Source organism: Varroa jacobsoni, unplaced genomic scaffold, assembly GCF_002532875.2.
Source record: "Varroa jacobsoni isolate VJ856 unplaced genomic scaffold, vjacob_1.0 scaffold_1281, whole genome shotgun sequence".
Lineage (NCBI taxonomy): Eukaryota > Metazoa > Arthropoda > Arachnida > Mesostigmata > Varroidae > Varroa > Varroa jacobsoni.
In genome coordinates this window covers 139,188-154,525 of record NW_019214183.1, presented here as the reverse complement: position 1 = coordinate 154,525, position 15,338 = coordinate 139,188, and the positions used below count along the sequence as shown (strand labels likewise).

General features: G+C 40.6%; 1 protein-coding gene across 2 annotated transcripts in view; it reads right to left on the bottom strand.

Moving 5' to 3' along the window:
* Window positions 1-15,338, bottom strand: part of LOC111268410 (uncharacterized) — a 64,795-nt gene that overhangs the window by 9,726 nt on the left and 39,731 nt on the right. For both annotated transcript variants that reach the window (XM_022847391.2, XM_022847392.2), the window contains exon 2: window positions 14,505-15,022. In XM_022847391.2, coding sequence (XP_022703126.1) covers window positions 14,505-15,005 — 501 coding nt within the window. In that variant the 5' untranslated portion in view covers window positions 15,006-15,022. The remainder of the gene's footprint in view (window positions 1-14,504; window positions 15,023-15,338) is intronic.

Genomic DNA, 15,338 nt, shown 5'->3' with positions numbered 1-15,338 from the left:
CGAGAGCACACTCGCGCACTTTGACCTAAAGAGCACATCGCCATTGTCAGTACGGCCAACGTTAGCCGAACGACGTTGAAGGGCAGACGAGTGGGACAAGACGATCTTTTCTTGCAAGTCTTGAATAACGTTGACGCCACTACTAGCATCATTCTTTAGTTCTTTTTGCTGCCGCTTTATTATCATCGACGCCGTTCCCGTGGTCGCTACTAACGTTCTCCTTCCTAGGATTCACTAAAACTGACGAAAACGGAAGGTCACAACTCCTCGAGTTTCTCCTTGCCCTTCCTAAGCACAACCAGACCGCAGTAGACACACTCGACTCACCGCCCCGTTTTCAAATACCCCTTTTGCCTCCCAGGCCCTCACTGACTACAACAACTTTGGACGCGACGAGGAGGGTCTTTGTCCTAAACTTGTTTAACTTGGCCATCAAGAAGCAGCCGTTCGGATCCGACCCGCCTTGGTTGAGTGAGTGTCGGAGGGCTGTACCTAAAAGGCAATACTCATCCGACCAAGGTAAAAGAGAGGACAGATCCACTCTGCCTTTGGCAATTGAGCCTTCGTGGCTCGAGGCCCCAAGCTAGTGCTCACCGTCTATCTTGTTTTCCCTCTAGCGACTAGCATTCAGTAGTTGAGTTCCTCACGTGAAACTTGCTTCCATGCATATTTTCAAATAAGAAGAGCACCGCTTTGGCTCCTTTGTAGTTCAAGGACGACGACGTTAACCTGTTGGTAATCAGTAATACTCCTAGCTAGCTCGTTCCCGACCAGTAAATAGTGTTCGTTGCTGGCACGTAGCGAGCCTGACACGAGACGCGAACATTACAAATCATGGTGGTGCAGATTTTTAGACGGTTCGTCGTACTTATGAACTTAGTACTCAGATTACTCGACATAGCGCGAAAAACATACATATATGTATATATAGATGATTCATTTTCGGGATAACGTTAATGTTTCCTATACATCGAACAGATGTGTGGATGCATCTTTTTATAGTTGTCAATAGAGATATTTCTGGGTATATTGAGGCAATCTTATTTATTTAAAGAATTAATGCGACCCGTTTTGTTTTATAATATTTAACTTAAGAGTGGTATTTTGCTACTTATTCATTTTAAAGTAAAATAATCCACCTTACGCAGCTAGCTATAATTCTAACAACGAAAAACAAAGTACCACAGTCTCTAGCCTTAATTTTCAGGTAGTGGACGAACTATTCTTTGAGGGGTCCGTTTTCTTTTTGTTTAACTAAATCTTGTCTCCGTTTTATCTGTACGCATTTTGATTTTTTTTATATTGATTGTTCTATAAGGCCTATGTATTGCAGGTCACTTTTTTACTTCTAGAGCAGAAGTCGAAGTCAGCTTTAGCCGATATTAAGTTGGAATTGCACGTTTGACGTTAAATGATTTCCAAATTTTATAGTCTTGGGCAATCTTTGATATTGACAGTAATAATACCGGTACCAGTCACGTTGTTCTTAATTCGGTTTCCATGAAATTAGCTCATATATATATATATATATATATATATATATATATAATTAGGTGTAAGCAAAAAGTAAATGAAGCATCACAGAGTTTAGAGTAGGAAAAGACAGAAAAATGATGCGCAGTGTTCAGTGAATTGATATAAACAACTTCAGATATAAGCAGGACCGGACCGCAAGTTCGTTTTACAAGGGGGACACCCATACTATCGACCACCATCTTGTTTTAGTTCAGCTTCGTTGTGAGTCCTCATCTCTCGCTACTGCTGCTGCTTCTGTTGCTGTGGCGGTAGAGAAGCTGCCAGCAGAGGTGAATTAGGCCAAAAAAAAACTGAAACTCTAACAGCAATCGCCGCCAATGAAGTGAGATTTAAATAGTATCCAATTGCTTGCAGGAAAATAAACAAGTTCTTTACGACAAGCAAAAGACGCCTGTCAAGCAGCCTTTAGCTGGTAGCCGGAAGTTCCGTTAGCTGGCCACCGCACGTCAATGGTGACTGCCGGAGAATAGAAGCAAAAAAGAGAAAGGAATTTAAGAGAAAACCCTTCATAATATATTTTTGCTTGCTTTCCGTTTCATTCAGAATAACTTTAAAGTTACCTACTTTAGCCATATCTTCTTTGGGCTTGTTAAGGGAAGGTATCTTATATTAGGTGCTTTCTATCTGATTAAATCGAGACGAGTACGAAATGTGGTTTGGTAGCAAAGAGGTTCGGACAGTAAATAGAAGCCACCTACTGCGGGTTGCTACTGCCTCTCTTTCTGCGATGTTTAAGCTAACTTTCTACATTGGCGCTTTTCAACTGTATATCAAGCTGTATCGCTTATGAAAAGAACTTGTCAGTAGTGGATTTTTTCAAGCGTGCGTACAGAGTACATAAACTGTATCAGAGAATAGTTGTAGTTCAAACTCACCGTTTTTTTTTTTCTAAAAAAGTTATGAAGGTCGGCGACATAATTTGTGAATGTTTATTCATGTCCACTTCCTCCTGCTACTATGTCTGTCCTGAATACTACACAACAAGTTTACTGGGGTCCCTTTTGTCGTTTAAGCTTGTTCTCGGAGATTTACTGAGCTAATCTTGCGTTAAACGCATATAAATGGCCAAATATCCTTAGCCTCACCGAATCTCATTTTGTCGAAAGACTTTCCACTTTCGTCTACGATTGTTTCCAGGTAAATTCGCCGGTATCCAATCCTTTGTGCAACGCAGGAACTAGGCTTGAAAGGCTATATATAGGCGGGTAACACTACAGTCTAGTCACAAATCTCGTACGTATTGAATATGGGTTGTGATTCTTTAACGATAGTGATGATAACATTGCGCTTTGGCTATCCAATAGAGAATTTTCTATCTAGGTTGTAGTTAGATCGGGCACGCGATGTTTTCACTCACCAAAGCCGCACATATATTTAAAAGTAGGTTTCAAGAGGTAGCAAGAAGAAGGTAAATAAAAACTTAACTCGGTACGTATAACTATTTATAAATGGAGCGTTAAATCGAATGAAAAAAAAGACAACTTTTTTTTTATTGTCATATTTTTAATACTCTATCAAAACAAAAACTTTTAGGTAAGGAGCAGCTTTGTTTTACAAAAGGGGAAATACGCCTTTACACAATTGTTCAGTAAAGGATATCAATAGGAAAAAAGAGTTTCATTCTGTATATTTTTATTTCTTAAGCTTTCGACAAACTTGGATGACAATCAATACAAAGTCAGATCTGTGGATCGGTGGTAATTTCTGCAAATACCTTTTATGTGTACGTCAACGATGGCTTTAGTAGTTCATAGCCTTACCCTTTTAGGCTCTATTCTATTTCCTTTGTAACCAATAATTCTGCCAATGGTTGATTAAAATAAAATTGTATGATTAAGCCGTAGCCTATTAAGGGTGCAGTGAGCTGTAAGATGTCATCAGTCAAGTGATGCATCAAAAATTATGTAATTATATTGTAATATAGTAAGATTCATAAATATATTTTTATTAACCGATCAAGCAACCGCAGATGCTCTTCGAAACGTCTAACATCAGGGCTAAATCTTGTTCAACGTATCGCCCAAGTAACTTAATCAGTTTCCTTCATGTGGAATACAATGTGTCATTATATTCCACAAGAATTCTGCAGTCGATTTATGTAGGACCCTGTCATAGCCCAGTTGATCTCTTGCTATAAGTTTTGAGAGCCTTATCAGACAACACATCAAGCAGATTGATTAGGCCAGTATCAATCAGCTACGAAGCTGAGAAGGGCGCCGTAGATCCATTGGACGTAAATATTCCTAGTCAAACAACTATAGGAATGCCTGCTTCATCGACTCTTAGAATCAAACGAAACTTTTAACTATTTTAGTATGAGACCAAGTGATTTGCAAAGTGATGTCCAACCTTAGCGTCCACAAAAATCACCAGAACGAAAAGTTTTGGTCTCTTCCAAGATCATCACGTGTCAAAAGAACAGACTTTTACGGCTTACTTTACAAGTTCTGCATGGTAGTGTAGGCACTTAAATGTTTAGCTTAAATGGTTAACTAATAATAATGTATCACATTGTAAGTCAGACTTTTTGTTAGTATGACATAAGAACCATGAAAACGGTCTTTACATATGGACCAGCGGAACCGATCATATTCTGGATAAGGATTGGATAGAATGAATCCAATGTGCCGACCTATTAGAGCGAGATGAAGTGAATCCGCGTCAGCGGACATATAAATGCAGACGGGTGTATATATTTGACTAGAACTAAATGATACGTCTGTTACGACGGATGTAGTGTACAACTATTTCCTTGTAAGGCAAATGTTCCCCATATGTCTAGTATAACGCTGTCTCTCACTAGGCTCGCTTCTTGATATTTATATATATATATATATATATAGTAATTCAACGAGCGTCATTTATGTGCCCTTTTAGAAGAATATAATAGAGTTTTTCATCGCTGGTTGGAATGATAAACAACAAATAAACTAGTGACCGCATCTCGCGATGATTGCTTTCTATGTCGTATCGTTATTTTCAATGTATATTTGTTATTTCCTGGTTGCTAGAAGTGTCAACTCTTCAATGATCTCTCTATAATTTAATTGATGCTTAGCTTTGATATACGCTGTCAACATGGATGCCAACAACGTATATTAATTGAAGACCTTTTTTTTTTGGCGACACTAAGTTACTGGGCGCTGCGGGCGTCACGATTATGTATTTAACAAAAAAAATTAATTGATATTACAGTGTTCATCTGAACATGCTGCTACGATCAGCAGAAACGGATTCGTTGGGAGAGTTCGAGCCACCGTATTTTAGCCTGTTAATTGAGTGGTCATTTTCTACTAGATCTTAGTTATCTGTTCTGAAAGGATAAACCAAACAGACGCTGTTCTTTCTCAGTATCGGTATTTAAGCTTTCATTACTAATTTTCGATTTTATGCGTGGGCCCAACTAGAGAAGAATGTATTAAGAAGATTCGTTTACTGTAGTTGAAACATAACATTTAACTGAATCAGACTCTGAAGTTCATAAAATCGGAGGCGTATTAAATTCGATTGCCCACCTAGATGCTCTCGACGTGTGCAGATAGTATCATCCGAAATAGATACCCTGTCTACCTCTACCGAAGTTCCGGGTAGCGTTTAATGTCATTATATATATTAGGACAGTAACACTCACGTTTAAGTTGGCTGAGGAACTTACCCGCATTATAAATACAATAAGAAGAACATGCCTCTACTACACAAATGGAACTTCGATCGTTTACAATTTTTTCATGGAGATTTTTTTGTTCGGTAAAAATATGTTTTCAGTAGCAGCTATCAAAAGAATTATATGATCACTATGTATATAGGGACGTATCTGCATCAGTGGTGAAACATTTTGCTAGGTGGTTCTTAGCTAGTACGGCGTGCAAATTTAGAGATGGTGTTTGTCGTGGACATCGATTTCAACTGGGCTGGGTCCGGGTTGAAAAATATAATTTCACTCTGAGCTCTTATGCTTCTGTCAATTTAAATTTCACTACCGAAATTTGCTTGGTATGAATAATTTGCTAAAAGATCAGAGCTCGTTATGCGGCTAAACGGACAAAATGAAGCTAGATTTTTAAAAAGTTGGATTTTCTTTTATATTTCATAAAGGGCTAGGGGTGGGAATGTGTAATTCTATCAATAAGTCTTGTTTTACCGCAGCCTAGAGAAACAAAATAATGCGTCCGTTATCCGATCTGAACTACATTGTCTAATAGTAAAATGGTCAGAGTTAATCAAAAAAAATATTTTTTTACAACCATGTAATTTACCTAAGGATCAGCGCGATATATTAGTGAATATTAATCACAAAAGAGTTTCTCATTATTACCAAAAAGTTATTATGCTGCATTTTTTATAGTTCAGCATTTGACAGGTACACCGTTTATAAAATGCTGATAAATAGTAGTACGAAGCTCTTCTCAATTCATGACATGTTCTAGCATTGTTTTAAAAACGTTCTATGTCTCTTTTTGATTTCTGCATTGTTAACATTTACAACAGTATGATGATTTCCAGTCACGATACATAAGAGAGGGAATTCCCCCCCCCCCCCCCTTTAGCGCTTTTTAGGCTACTTTGGCTTTATGAACGCGGTTTATTTTCTGTACAGAAGTGACTAGTTCACGGATGTTTATATTCACATACCGTTTACCTCAAAATTTATGTTTTTCTAGCTCAGGCTAGATTCATGTTCATGTTCATGTGATGCAGAATTCCACGACAAGGAGGTATGTCACAAAAACACCTCTATCTCTATGCTTTATAAACTTCCTTTTGGGTAGGCCGAACTGTCGTCAGCGCCCAACGAGCTTTGGCACTAAGTCTTCTTGGTGCAACCACTTCTCACCTTGGTAAGCTCGAGAGGTATTAGGTCATCGTTTGTAGAGAAATTCGTGCTCAGGTTCCAAGCATAATTATGACTAATGCTGCGCGACCCGACAAGGCAGGACCTTTTGGTAATCTTGTTGGCAAGCATTAACCAATCACATCGGCATGATATACCATCTGTTTTAATCATTATCATGGTTATTTCCTGCGTTAGTTTGCCATTTCATCATATTAAGTTTCAATGTGTGTATACACGTTTGATAACCCATTTTTATACCCTTGTGTTAATTATGCACATACAGAAGAATTGCTTGATCCTTTCTTTAAGAGAACGAAATTCCCAGATTCAGCGCTATAGTTGCTGCCCAAGCTGGATATTCTGCAAGCGTGAAACCCATTTAGGTGAGAGAACAGACTCTCAAATACCTATGCGTATACCTAAATTGCTTCCGTGCAAGGTCTAAACGCTATTCTAAAAGTCTAGCTATTCTAGGTCTAAAAGCTATGTATTTTTTATACAATTCTTCTGCCTGCAAACCCTTTTTGCTTCTTTCGTACCGTTGTGTCGGCTAGTCACCATCCAAAATGGGAGCTACCCCGTCTTTAACTACCTGCCCCAAGCCACTGGCATCAAATTTGGGAGAGTGTGTGCAGTCTAACAGTTACTATCAGAGGGTGAAGTCTATCATCTTGTAGCTATTCACTTTCAGGCGGTGACTCCCTCTTGGCTCATTTGCTCGACGACAATAGCCGCCACCTTTCTCTTTATTTGCTTTTCCTCATCACTTTTCGTGTTTGTGTCTGGTCTTTATCGGCATAGGAACAGAGTTAGCTGGGACGGAAGATGCAGCGATGCGCCGGCCTTGTCAGGTTATAGCCTCTTTACCCGGCCTGCTCCATCATTCTGTCTTTACCTACTCTGCCACGGCCGTTTCGCTCCTGTGTACCGTCCGACGACCGGCGGCGCCGGCTCAAAGCTCAGCGTGAATCAACTAAAACTGCTTAATGTGCGTCATCATCGACGTCAGCATCAAAAACGAGCTCATTGCGATCATGACAACAATTACTACCCATATAGACATAATCACAATCATCGTCATTTGAGAGTTTCTCAAAAACGTAAACTATAGAAGGCGCTATTGCACGTAAAAGGAAGAAATAGCCAGTGTTTCTACCTGTACTTTTCAGATGGCTGACCCATCGCTGGCGTTGTGGTCGACATCGGTCGTCTCAATGCAATGAGAACGCTTTTACCGCTGCTGTTGCCTTTAACGCCACCGACTACGTTGAAATAGTGGCCCGGGTCTCTCGGCGGTACGTGCATGGGACAGTCAGTGGCAATCTCACTTGCCTTTCTGCTAACATAGCAACACCAGCCATGACGGCGCTCGTTATGCGGTAGCTAGCTCATAGTCATGATCCACCTTTCTCTTTTATTAACGAGCGGGTCTCGTTCGCTTGTCCACCCCTGCTGTCCGGAGAACAGTGATATGACGATACTAGCCTACTCGCGTGTCAGAACTTCCTTTTTTCAGGCTTCTCGTAGTAGTCCCGCCACCCCACCCTTAGTCACAGCGGGTCATGAACCGTATCTTTTAATCTTGGCTCCTAACCTCCGCCGCTCACTAAGTCGCCTAGAAGGTCTGCAATATAAAATTCTGTAATGTATTTGTATAGTAGATTCGGTTGAGTCGGTAACGTACTTGCCTACTAATCTAAAGGAAATGTAGCGATATTGGACGTAAAACTCGACACATAAAGATTCGGTTGAAGAGAAAGCCGTTCGCACCCGATAAACTAGGTGACATTGCAGTGGAGCGCGTTCAAAACTTCTAATAAGCATTGGACCTTCATTGCGTTGCAAGTGCCGTCCAGACCACGACGGTATGCGAATCGGAGTAGTGCGTACAATGTATGCATTATGAGTGCGAGACCATATGTATTGCAGAAGCAGAAATCTCCACTCTATCTGCGTATTTCCACTAAAGTATCTTGCCGCTCGTTCGCTCTGTCATTTAGCTATTAAGTGGACTGATTCTCGCACGTATCCGTTAGGTCCTAACCGCACACAGGGCACCGTCTAGCCAGGGACTCATGAAAATATTTATAAAATGGCCTGCCATTCTAGGTCATACGCTATGCGTATTGCTAGGGCATACACACAATGCAGCTACCTGATGGAGACTTCCAGCCGCTTTCCGCTGTTTAAGACTATATCACACAAAAAACACCTGTAGTCCCTCTTTGTTTCGGCTGGTTCTCTTTTAGCAGGCAAGTGTGGGACACAAAAGGAGCAGAAGGAAGAATAAAGGAACCCGACCAACTAGACAGCCGGAACTAACTGCGACAACGTAAGGATCAGGAAATTTAGTTACCCTGAGTGAATATTGTGTGCTAGATCGTATACTTCACGTTCATCAGAAGTAAACATATTGCTCTTTGATAGAAGTTGGTTTTTCTGTCGGCTTCCAAGTTCAAACTTTCTACTAGTATAGGAGCGTACATGCGCAAACAACTAAAACTGTGCGCTTTTTCCTAACACTACAGCTAGTTACGTAGTGCCAAAGACGCGCCACAAACGTGACTGAGAGACGAGACGACAGCGGTAGAAATGGAGCAATGGCGAGGGTTAAAAGAAACACAGAAGCTAACAAAGATCAACACTCGGCACGAAGTGCTTAACTCATTAGCCATTGGACACATATGACTATGATGGTATGCCCTGAGCGATATCCGTAACGATAAAAGCGGTTTATCCATATATTATATCAACAGCGGCAGCAGACTTCGTATCGCGTTGCTCAACTCTTACACTGAGTCGTTCACGTTACAGCCATAGTGGCAATGAGAAATGTGCGAATTTACTTGTAACCGTTTTTACCATGAACTATGTGACGGAGAATCGTATTCACATTATATTAGGATTTTTCGCCGAGTAACGGATAGTACATAATTGTAGCCTAGGCCTTCTGCGGAGAAGATTCCAGTCCAATTATTGTTGAAACGATCATAAGCCACCACCTAAATAGCGGAAAGCTCTAATCGGCCGTAGACAAAACGATCTAGCGAAACACACGTTTGCGATTGCAAAGTTACGTCTAAAAGGAAAACAACATAGGTACATGTAAGTACAGCGCAACAGGAACTGCCTTAGAGGGTGGGACCTTTACTGCTAAAACGATATTATACAGAATTAAATTGAATGCGTTAAAGTTCTGCTCCGAAAAGTGTCCCACAGCCATCGGAACAACGGAGGTCCTTACTTCTTAAGTACGATCACCGATGTTCCTTGCAGTGATGTTGTAAAATGCCTATAATAAAAAAAAGAGCTCTGCAACGAAAGCGATTGAAGGAAAAAATGAGGACTTTGTCCGGCCGTCGTAGACCCTAAGATCCCATCCAAGTCAGCAGGTGGATCAGGGCAAATCTCGATAGTCGAGAAGGTGGAGGATGACAAGAGAATAACAAGGAGACTGATCTATCATAGAAAAACAGGAGGCAGCATCTTAGCAAATAAAATAACACTTGCTCGGTTCAAGAATCACTTCGAAGTGATACACTTTAGTAGCCAGCCAAGTCGCGTAGTTTCCTGGAACTCTGGGATTCTTAGTCTGAATTTACAGAGACAACAGACATGTTCTCTGTGCGTTCCAACGGGAAACAGACCGTTTCGTTTTTAAATTTTTAGCAAATCGTCGAACATAAAGCAGGCCGACTCAAATCATAAGCTTGTCAATTTCAGCAGTCTGAAATATATTTGAATGTGGGGTATATTTAAATGAATCTTTTATGTAGCCTTTAAATTAACCACTGCAGATTAGGCATACGGCTAAAACTAATTCATTGTAATGGATTCACCACAATTCAACGACTGCCTTTCGGACACGAGATGAGGCCGATCGAAGTCAGGCGCTCTGTTTGATCGCAATTAAGCAGCATAGCGAAAACGTGTAATAAAGAATAAATAAAGAGATAAGCGAAACGCTCGACTTCGGTTCTAGTAGAGTAAGCTCCTGGATTATACGTTGATGTTGTCGACAACTGACAGTCGTCTGCTAGTAGGCTCATTACGAGGGGAATGAAGCAGCGAGAATAAAGGACTGAAAGTGTACAATGTTAAAAGGCGCAGACAGAAAAAAAACTAGTTACCCTGCGACATAAACTAGTCTCAATAATGGCGAAGTCGCGTCGTAAACAAGGTCATGTGCTAATATCATAAGTCATCACATATTTCTATTTAGAACACACTGCATAAACTGCACGAGAAGTGTCGCCTGTTTTCCCGTGTTAACAACAGCAGCAAGAACAAACAAAATTAACGCTATCGCTGGAAAGTTTATTGGATCGTATAGTGTATCAACAGAGAAAATAACGGTCACTATATATCAGGTTGTCGAAAAAATATTGACCGTTTTTCTAGCCAGATGGTTTTAAAGTTACATATTTGCGGCGATAGCCTTTACTCAAGGTAGGACGCTTTAAGAATCATGGAAATTTCTACAGCGATTCACTACATTTTACAACTGCATGGCACAGACGCTACTAGGTCCTATAAAAAGTGTGTGCTGTTTATGATCAACCCAAAGATAGGGTTGTCGTGTTTATTCTGAAAAGCGGACTACATAGGGTAATAGTATGCAAACGATAGAAAACAATATGCCTCACAATCTGGACAAAAGCGGAAATTCCCACAAACAAAGAGGGTGATTCTATGTGCTTCATGGGATGGGAAGGGAGTCGTACATTGCCACCTGACAAAAACGATTGATTCGGGCTTCTGTTGTTTATTTAGGACCTTCCACCATTAGACGATTATCTGTTTCGGTTTCTGTAGGAGTCCTTTTATGGCGTTAAGTTAATTGCAAGAAAGGTGGCAGAAGGTCATTGATTGAAATCATGCATATTTAGTTTACTAATATTATTTGCCGATATTTTCTTTAGTTTCAGGTTAAACGATACATGCTTCTTCGACAAGCCAATATATATGTATATATATATTGGCTTGTCGACTATATATATATATATATATATAGTCAGTAAACGTCTAAGCACACAGATGGTAGACAGTGCCCCGAGAGAACACCGTAGATCACAACTCTAGGAGTAACACAAACTTCGGAAGTCTCTCACGGATTGGGCAAACTGCACTTTGTATCGTTGGATGCCCTCCAGGGCGTTGGCTGTAGTAGGCTGCATAGGTTTTTGTTAGGGAAAATGTTCTGCACAGCAGCCTAGCGGAAACAAGTCGGTTACGTAACTAGAAGCATCCTACATAAGCAGACACACCAAAATGCAGTCCCATCATCACATGCGTCAACACAGAAGACTTAACGGGTATAGGACATTAAACCTAATTACCCTCACAAACAAAAGCACACCCGACAAAGGATTGGCAGAATAGACCCGACTTCACTGGTTGCGTGGCACGCCTACGACGGCGGGACTCAGCATGGCTAACCTGCATAAGGTTGATCAGACGAATGCCTAAAAGAGTAGTTGCATAGGCACTTGATACCAGACATTGGGGGAAAGGCAGATGGCCAAAGAGGACTAACTAAATAGTCGGTGGGATGAGGGAGTACTGAACTGCAAACTGTGTCTTCTAAAAACAAGCAGAGAGGAACGTAGTATTCAATTCGAAAGTTTTTGTATTTTGTTGTCGTCTTTAAGCTCGGCGGCATAACACCCATAGCCCCTTACCGTTGGCCTCTAACAGATACAGAAATTTCATTAAAAAATATAATATTTTCGCAATTTGTATCGTTCGTGGTAAACTGTTATTTTTTGTGGGAGATGAAGCAAGAAGTTACAAGGCATGCTTATCACAGGACACGAGTTAGTTATGAAATGCATAAAAATTGAATAGCCGTTAACCTGAGTTCTAAACGATGCTACGTTTTCTGTGCTTTTTCATATGTAAAAAAATTTAAAAAGTAAATCAGTTTTTTCGAAACATCAGAGAACATCTGATCGTCTAATACGTCATATGTTTTAACAATTTTCTTTAAAACATCGAGCCCTGCCTGTCGATCGGTTCCTGTGATAACTTGGCAGGTTACGTATTTGCCTGCTAGTCTTAGAGATACGTTGTGGCTTAGGTTTGAACCCGGGCATAGACAGATATCGTTTTACCCTGAGGACGATTCGTACGGTAGAATAATACCTAACGATGCTATTGGATGTGTTGATGGAAACGGGAACCAATTGCTAAATACATTACTTTACACTATGAGATAAGAATAAACCACTATAATTGCACAAATGCAACTTTTTTTTAACGAACTAGCCTAAATTTAAGTAACGTAAGTTCACTCTCAAATTTTCTTTCAAGGAACTGAAACGTATTTATTGCTTGCGCGCTTATACAGATGGTAGCATCGTTTGGTCAACTACAATCTGCCGGAGGCAATGGCGCAAGATCCCGTGACAGATTTTCTCTTTACTTAGGAGATGTTGTAACTTAGAGCAGATGTCACACTAGTAAAATCATTATAGGCAGGACGCATTTTGTGTGGTGCTTAAGGGAGAATAAAAGGCCACGTATGAAGTATGAGAGGACATATAATTCGAATTTTACGTGGTCGAATAAATATTCCGTCTCAAAAAATACGAGTCTTATAGACGCGCTTTCGATTCTTGCATTGCGAGTTTCACGCAAACTTAAGCGTTGCCAAAGTGTAGTTCCGTAAATAAACCGGATTTTATATTGTGTTTTAGTATTCATCTTTAGTTAGATATCGAGTTAGTATTTTGTCGACCATAACGAAAGTAAAAAATATTTTATGGTCGCATTAAGCTCAATGCTTCGACAAACGTAATTAGTAATGCTGGGGCTATGTGTTTAAAGGGTGTATTTATTACTCGTGCTAACAAACTATTGTTGGACCCGACTTTTCGACATTGCCTGTTTCGTCGCCTGCCGAGACACGATCTTCGCGTGCAACGATTACACAGCCAGTGGCAAAAATAACTATGCGAGAAGAGTCCATATGTGATAAGACGGGTACGCACACAATGGCATCAGCGCTTGTAGCAAATTGTGTCTTCCTTCACTCTGCTTCAAGCAGTACAAAATGCTTGTAGAACTACTAGTACAGGATCATTAGAGGTGCTATTTAGAGCGTATACGAATTAAGCATAATACTCCGATTTTCTACTATTCGCTCGAACTGAAACATTAACTACGTGTGGTGTTAATAAACGTAGCGGTACGTAGTAGGGTACGTATACTTTAGGGTACTACTATAGTACTTTGCCAGGGGCTGATCAGATAGCTTTGTCTTATGATAGATCGTCACGTTTCTATCCTTAATCGCGGTAACTGTGTCACGTGCATGCACGATAATGCGACCTAGTGTGTCGATGACATTGGACGCGAGCAGACGACTAAACCATTTCCAAGATTAAAGAGTATCTCTGTCTATACCGAAAATATGGCCCACCTACTTTTCTTTTCTTGATTCATTTGCATATGGGCAGGGTAGCCCAAAATGGTATATTTATAAAGAGGCTGCTCTCGCCTAAAAATTTGAAAACCCACAAAAGTTTTAGATGGATTTTTCATTGTATAAAAGAAATATGACGCAAAAAAAATGTCAGCTCCTTAACACATCCCATGGAACACTGTGTAATAAAAAAAATCAGTTTTATTCGTAACGTGGTTATGTAACAAAAGAGTTACGTCAATAGCGAAAGCATCAACTTTTCTGCCATCTCTGTGTCATCAGGACTAATATGCTTTCCGCAGCCAGAACCCACATGCGCGCCTTTAAAATAATCAAGCAGTTTCGTCTACTCCGCCATTGTATCGACTGGCTAAATGTATCAAACCTGCCATATTATATAAAAAAAAAGTTCAAATACGTTGAACTTCACGCATAAGTGCCCGATCCCCCGCCTGACTATCTGCCCAATCCGATCAAGCAGCTGCTTCTAGGTCATTAATAAACTCTCATTAAGCCAAATCGAAATGTGTACGTATTATCGTTATAATTCACTACCTCAACAACTTAGATATTTGGAACTAAATAAAACTAGGTCCGCGGTTTGCGCTTGTGTCGTCATCAAATCGCTTGAACTCTCGTCTTCTTTTTTTGTTTCTCTGTCTCTTTCTTGCACGCGAACATGTTGTTGGTATTGTTGTTAATACTAGCCTGTTTGTTGGGGTAGCACTTGCATCTGGGTGGGCAAAGAGTGCTGGGGGCAGCAAGGCTCTTGCTCTGCCCTACGCGTCCACTGCTGTTTTCGTCATGGCTATTTGAATTACTTGAGCTGGTTCCGGCGTTATTCAAAGTCATTGAAGCTCCAGTAGAGCTGCTCAGAGTCCCGAGTAGAAGACAGACGACGAGGGCGAAACCTGGCCATCTGCCTAGCCCCATTCTAGCCGACCATAAGGACGTCAAAAATGTTCCACAGCGTAGCAGACAAGATCGGTTGTAGCGCTGCCGCTGCTGCTGCCGTTGTAATTGTGGCTGCTGCTGATGCTGTTCCTTTTGTATTCGTCGCGTTTGACCATCAAACGTCAAGCTACGTATTCTATCAATGACGCTTCCGTCACTACAGCTGCAGAGGCGGCCGATGTTCTTGTTGGTGTCGCTGTTTCGGCTACTCGCGCGCCCTCTACTGTCATGGTGACCTACTACTGCCGACGGCATTATACAGCAGTGACTACCTGGAACAACAATTGACAAGGGGATAGTGTAAAGTGTTAACATAGTGAATAGGAATTAACTCGGTAATTATTCCTTATTTTTATCGTAGTACTTCTTCAGTAACTTCTTTTCTTTTATGATGAACTATGGTCGTATACGAATAGCTATCTGTACCATATGTAATATCACATAGGACGACGCAAGCCTCACGGCCAACTACTATTACTTCCGAGTATTGTCTTTCACGCGTGATTAATTGGCAAATAAAAGGTTTCTTATAAAAATATGCATGTCCTTGTGCGAATAGGTTTCCTCTCACATTTCTATAGGTCAAGA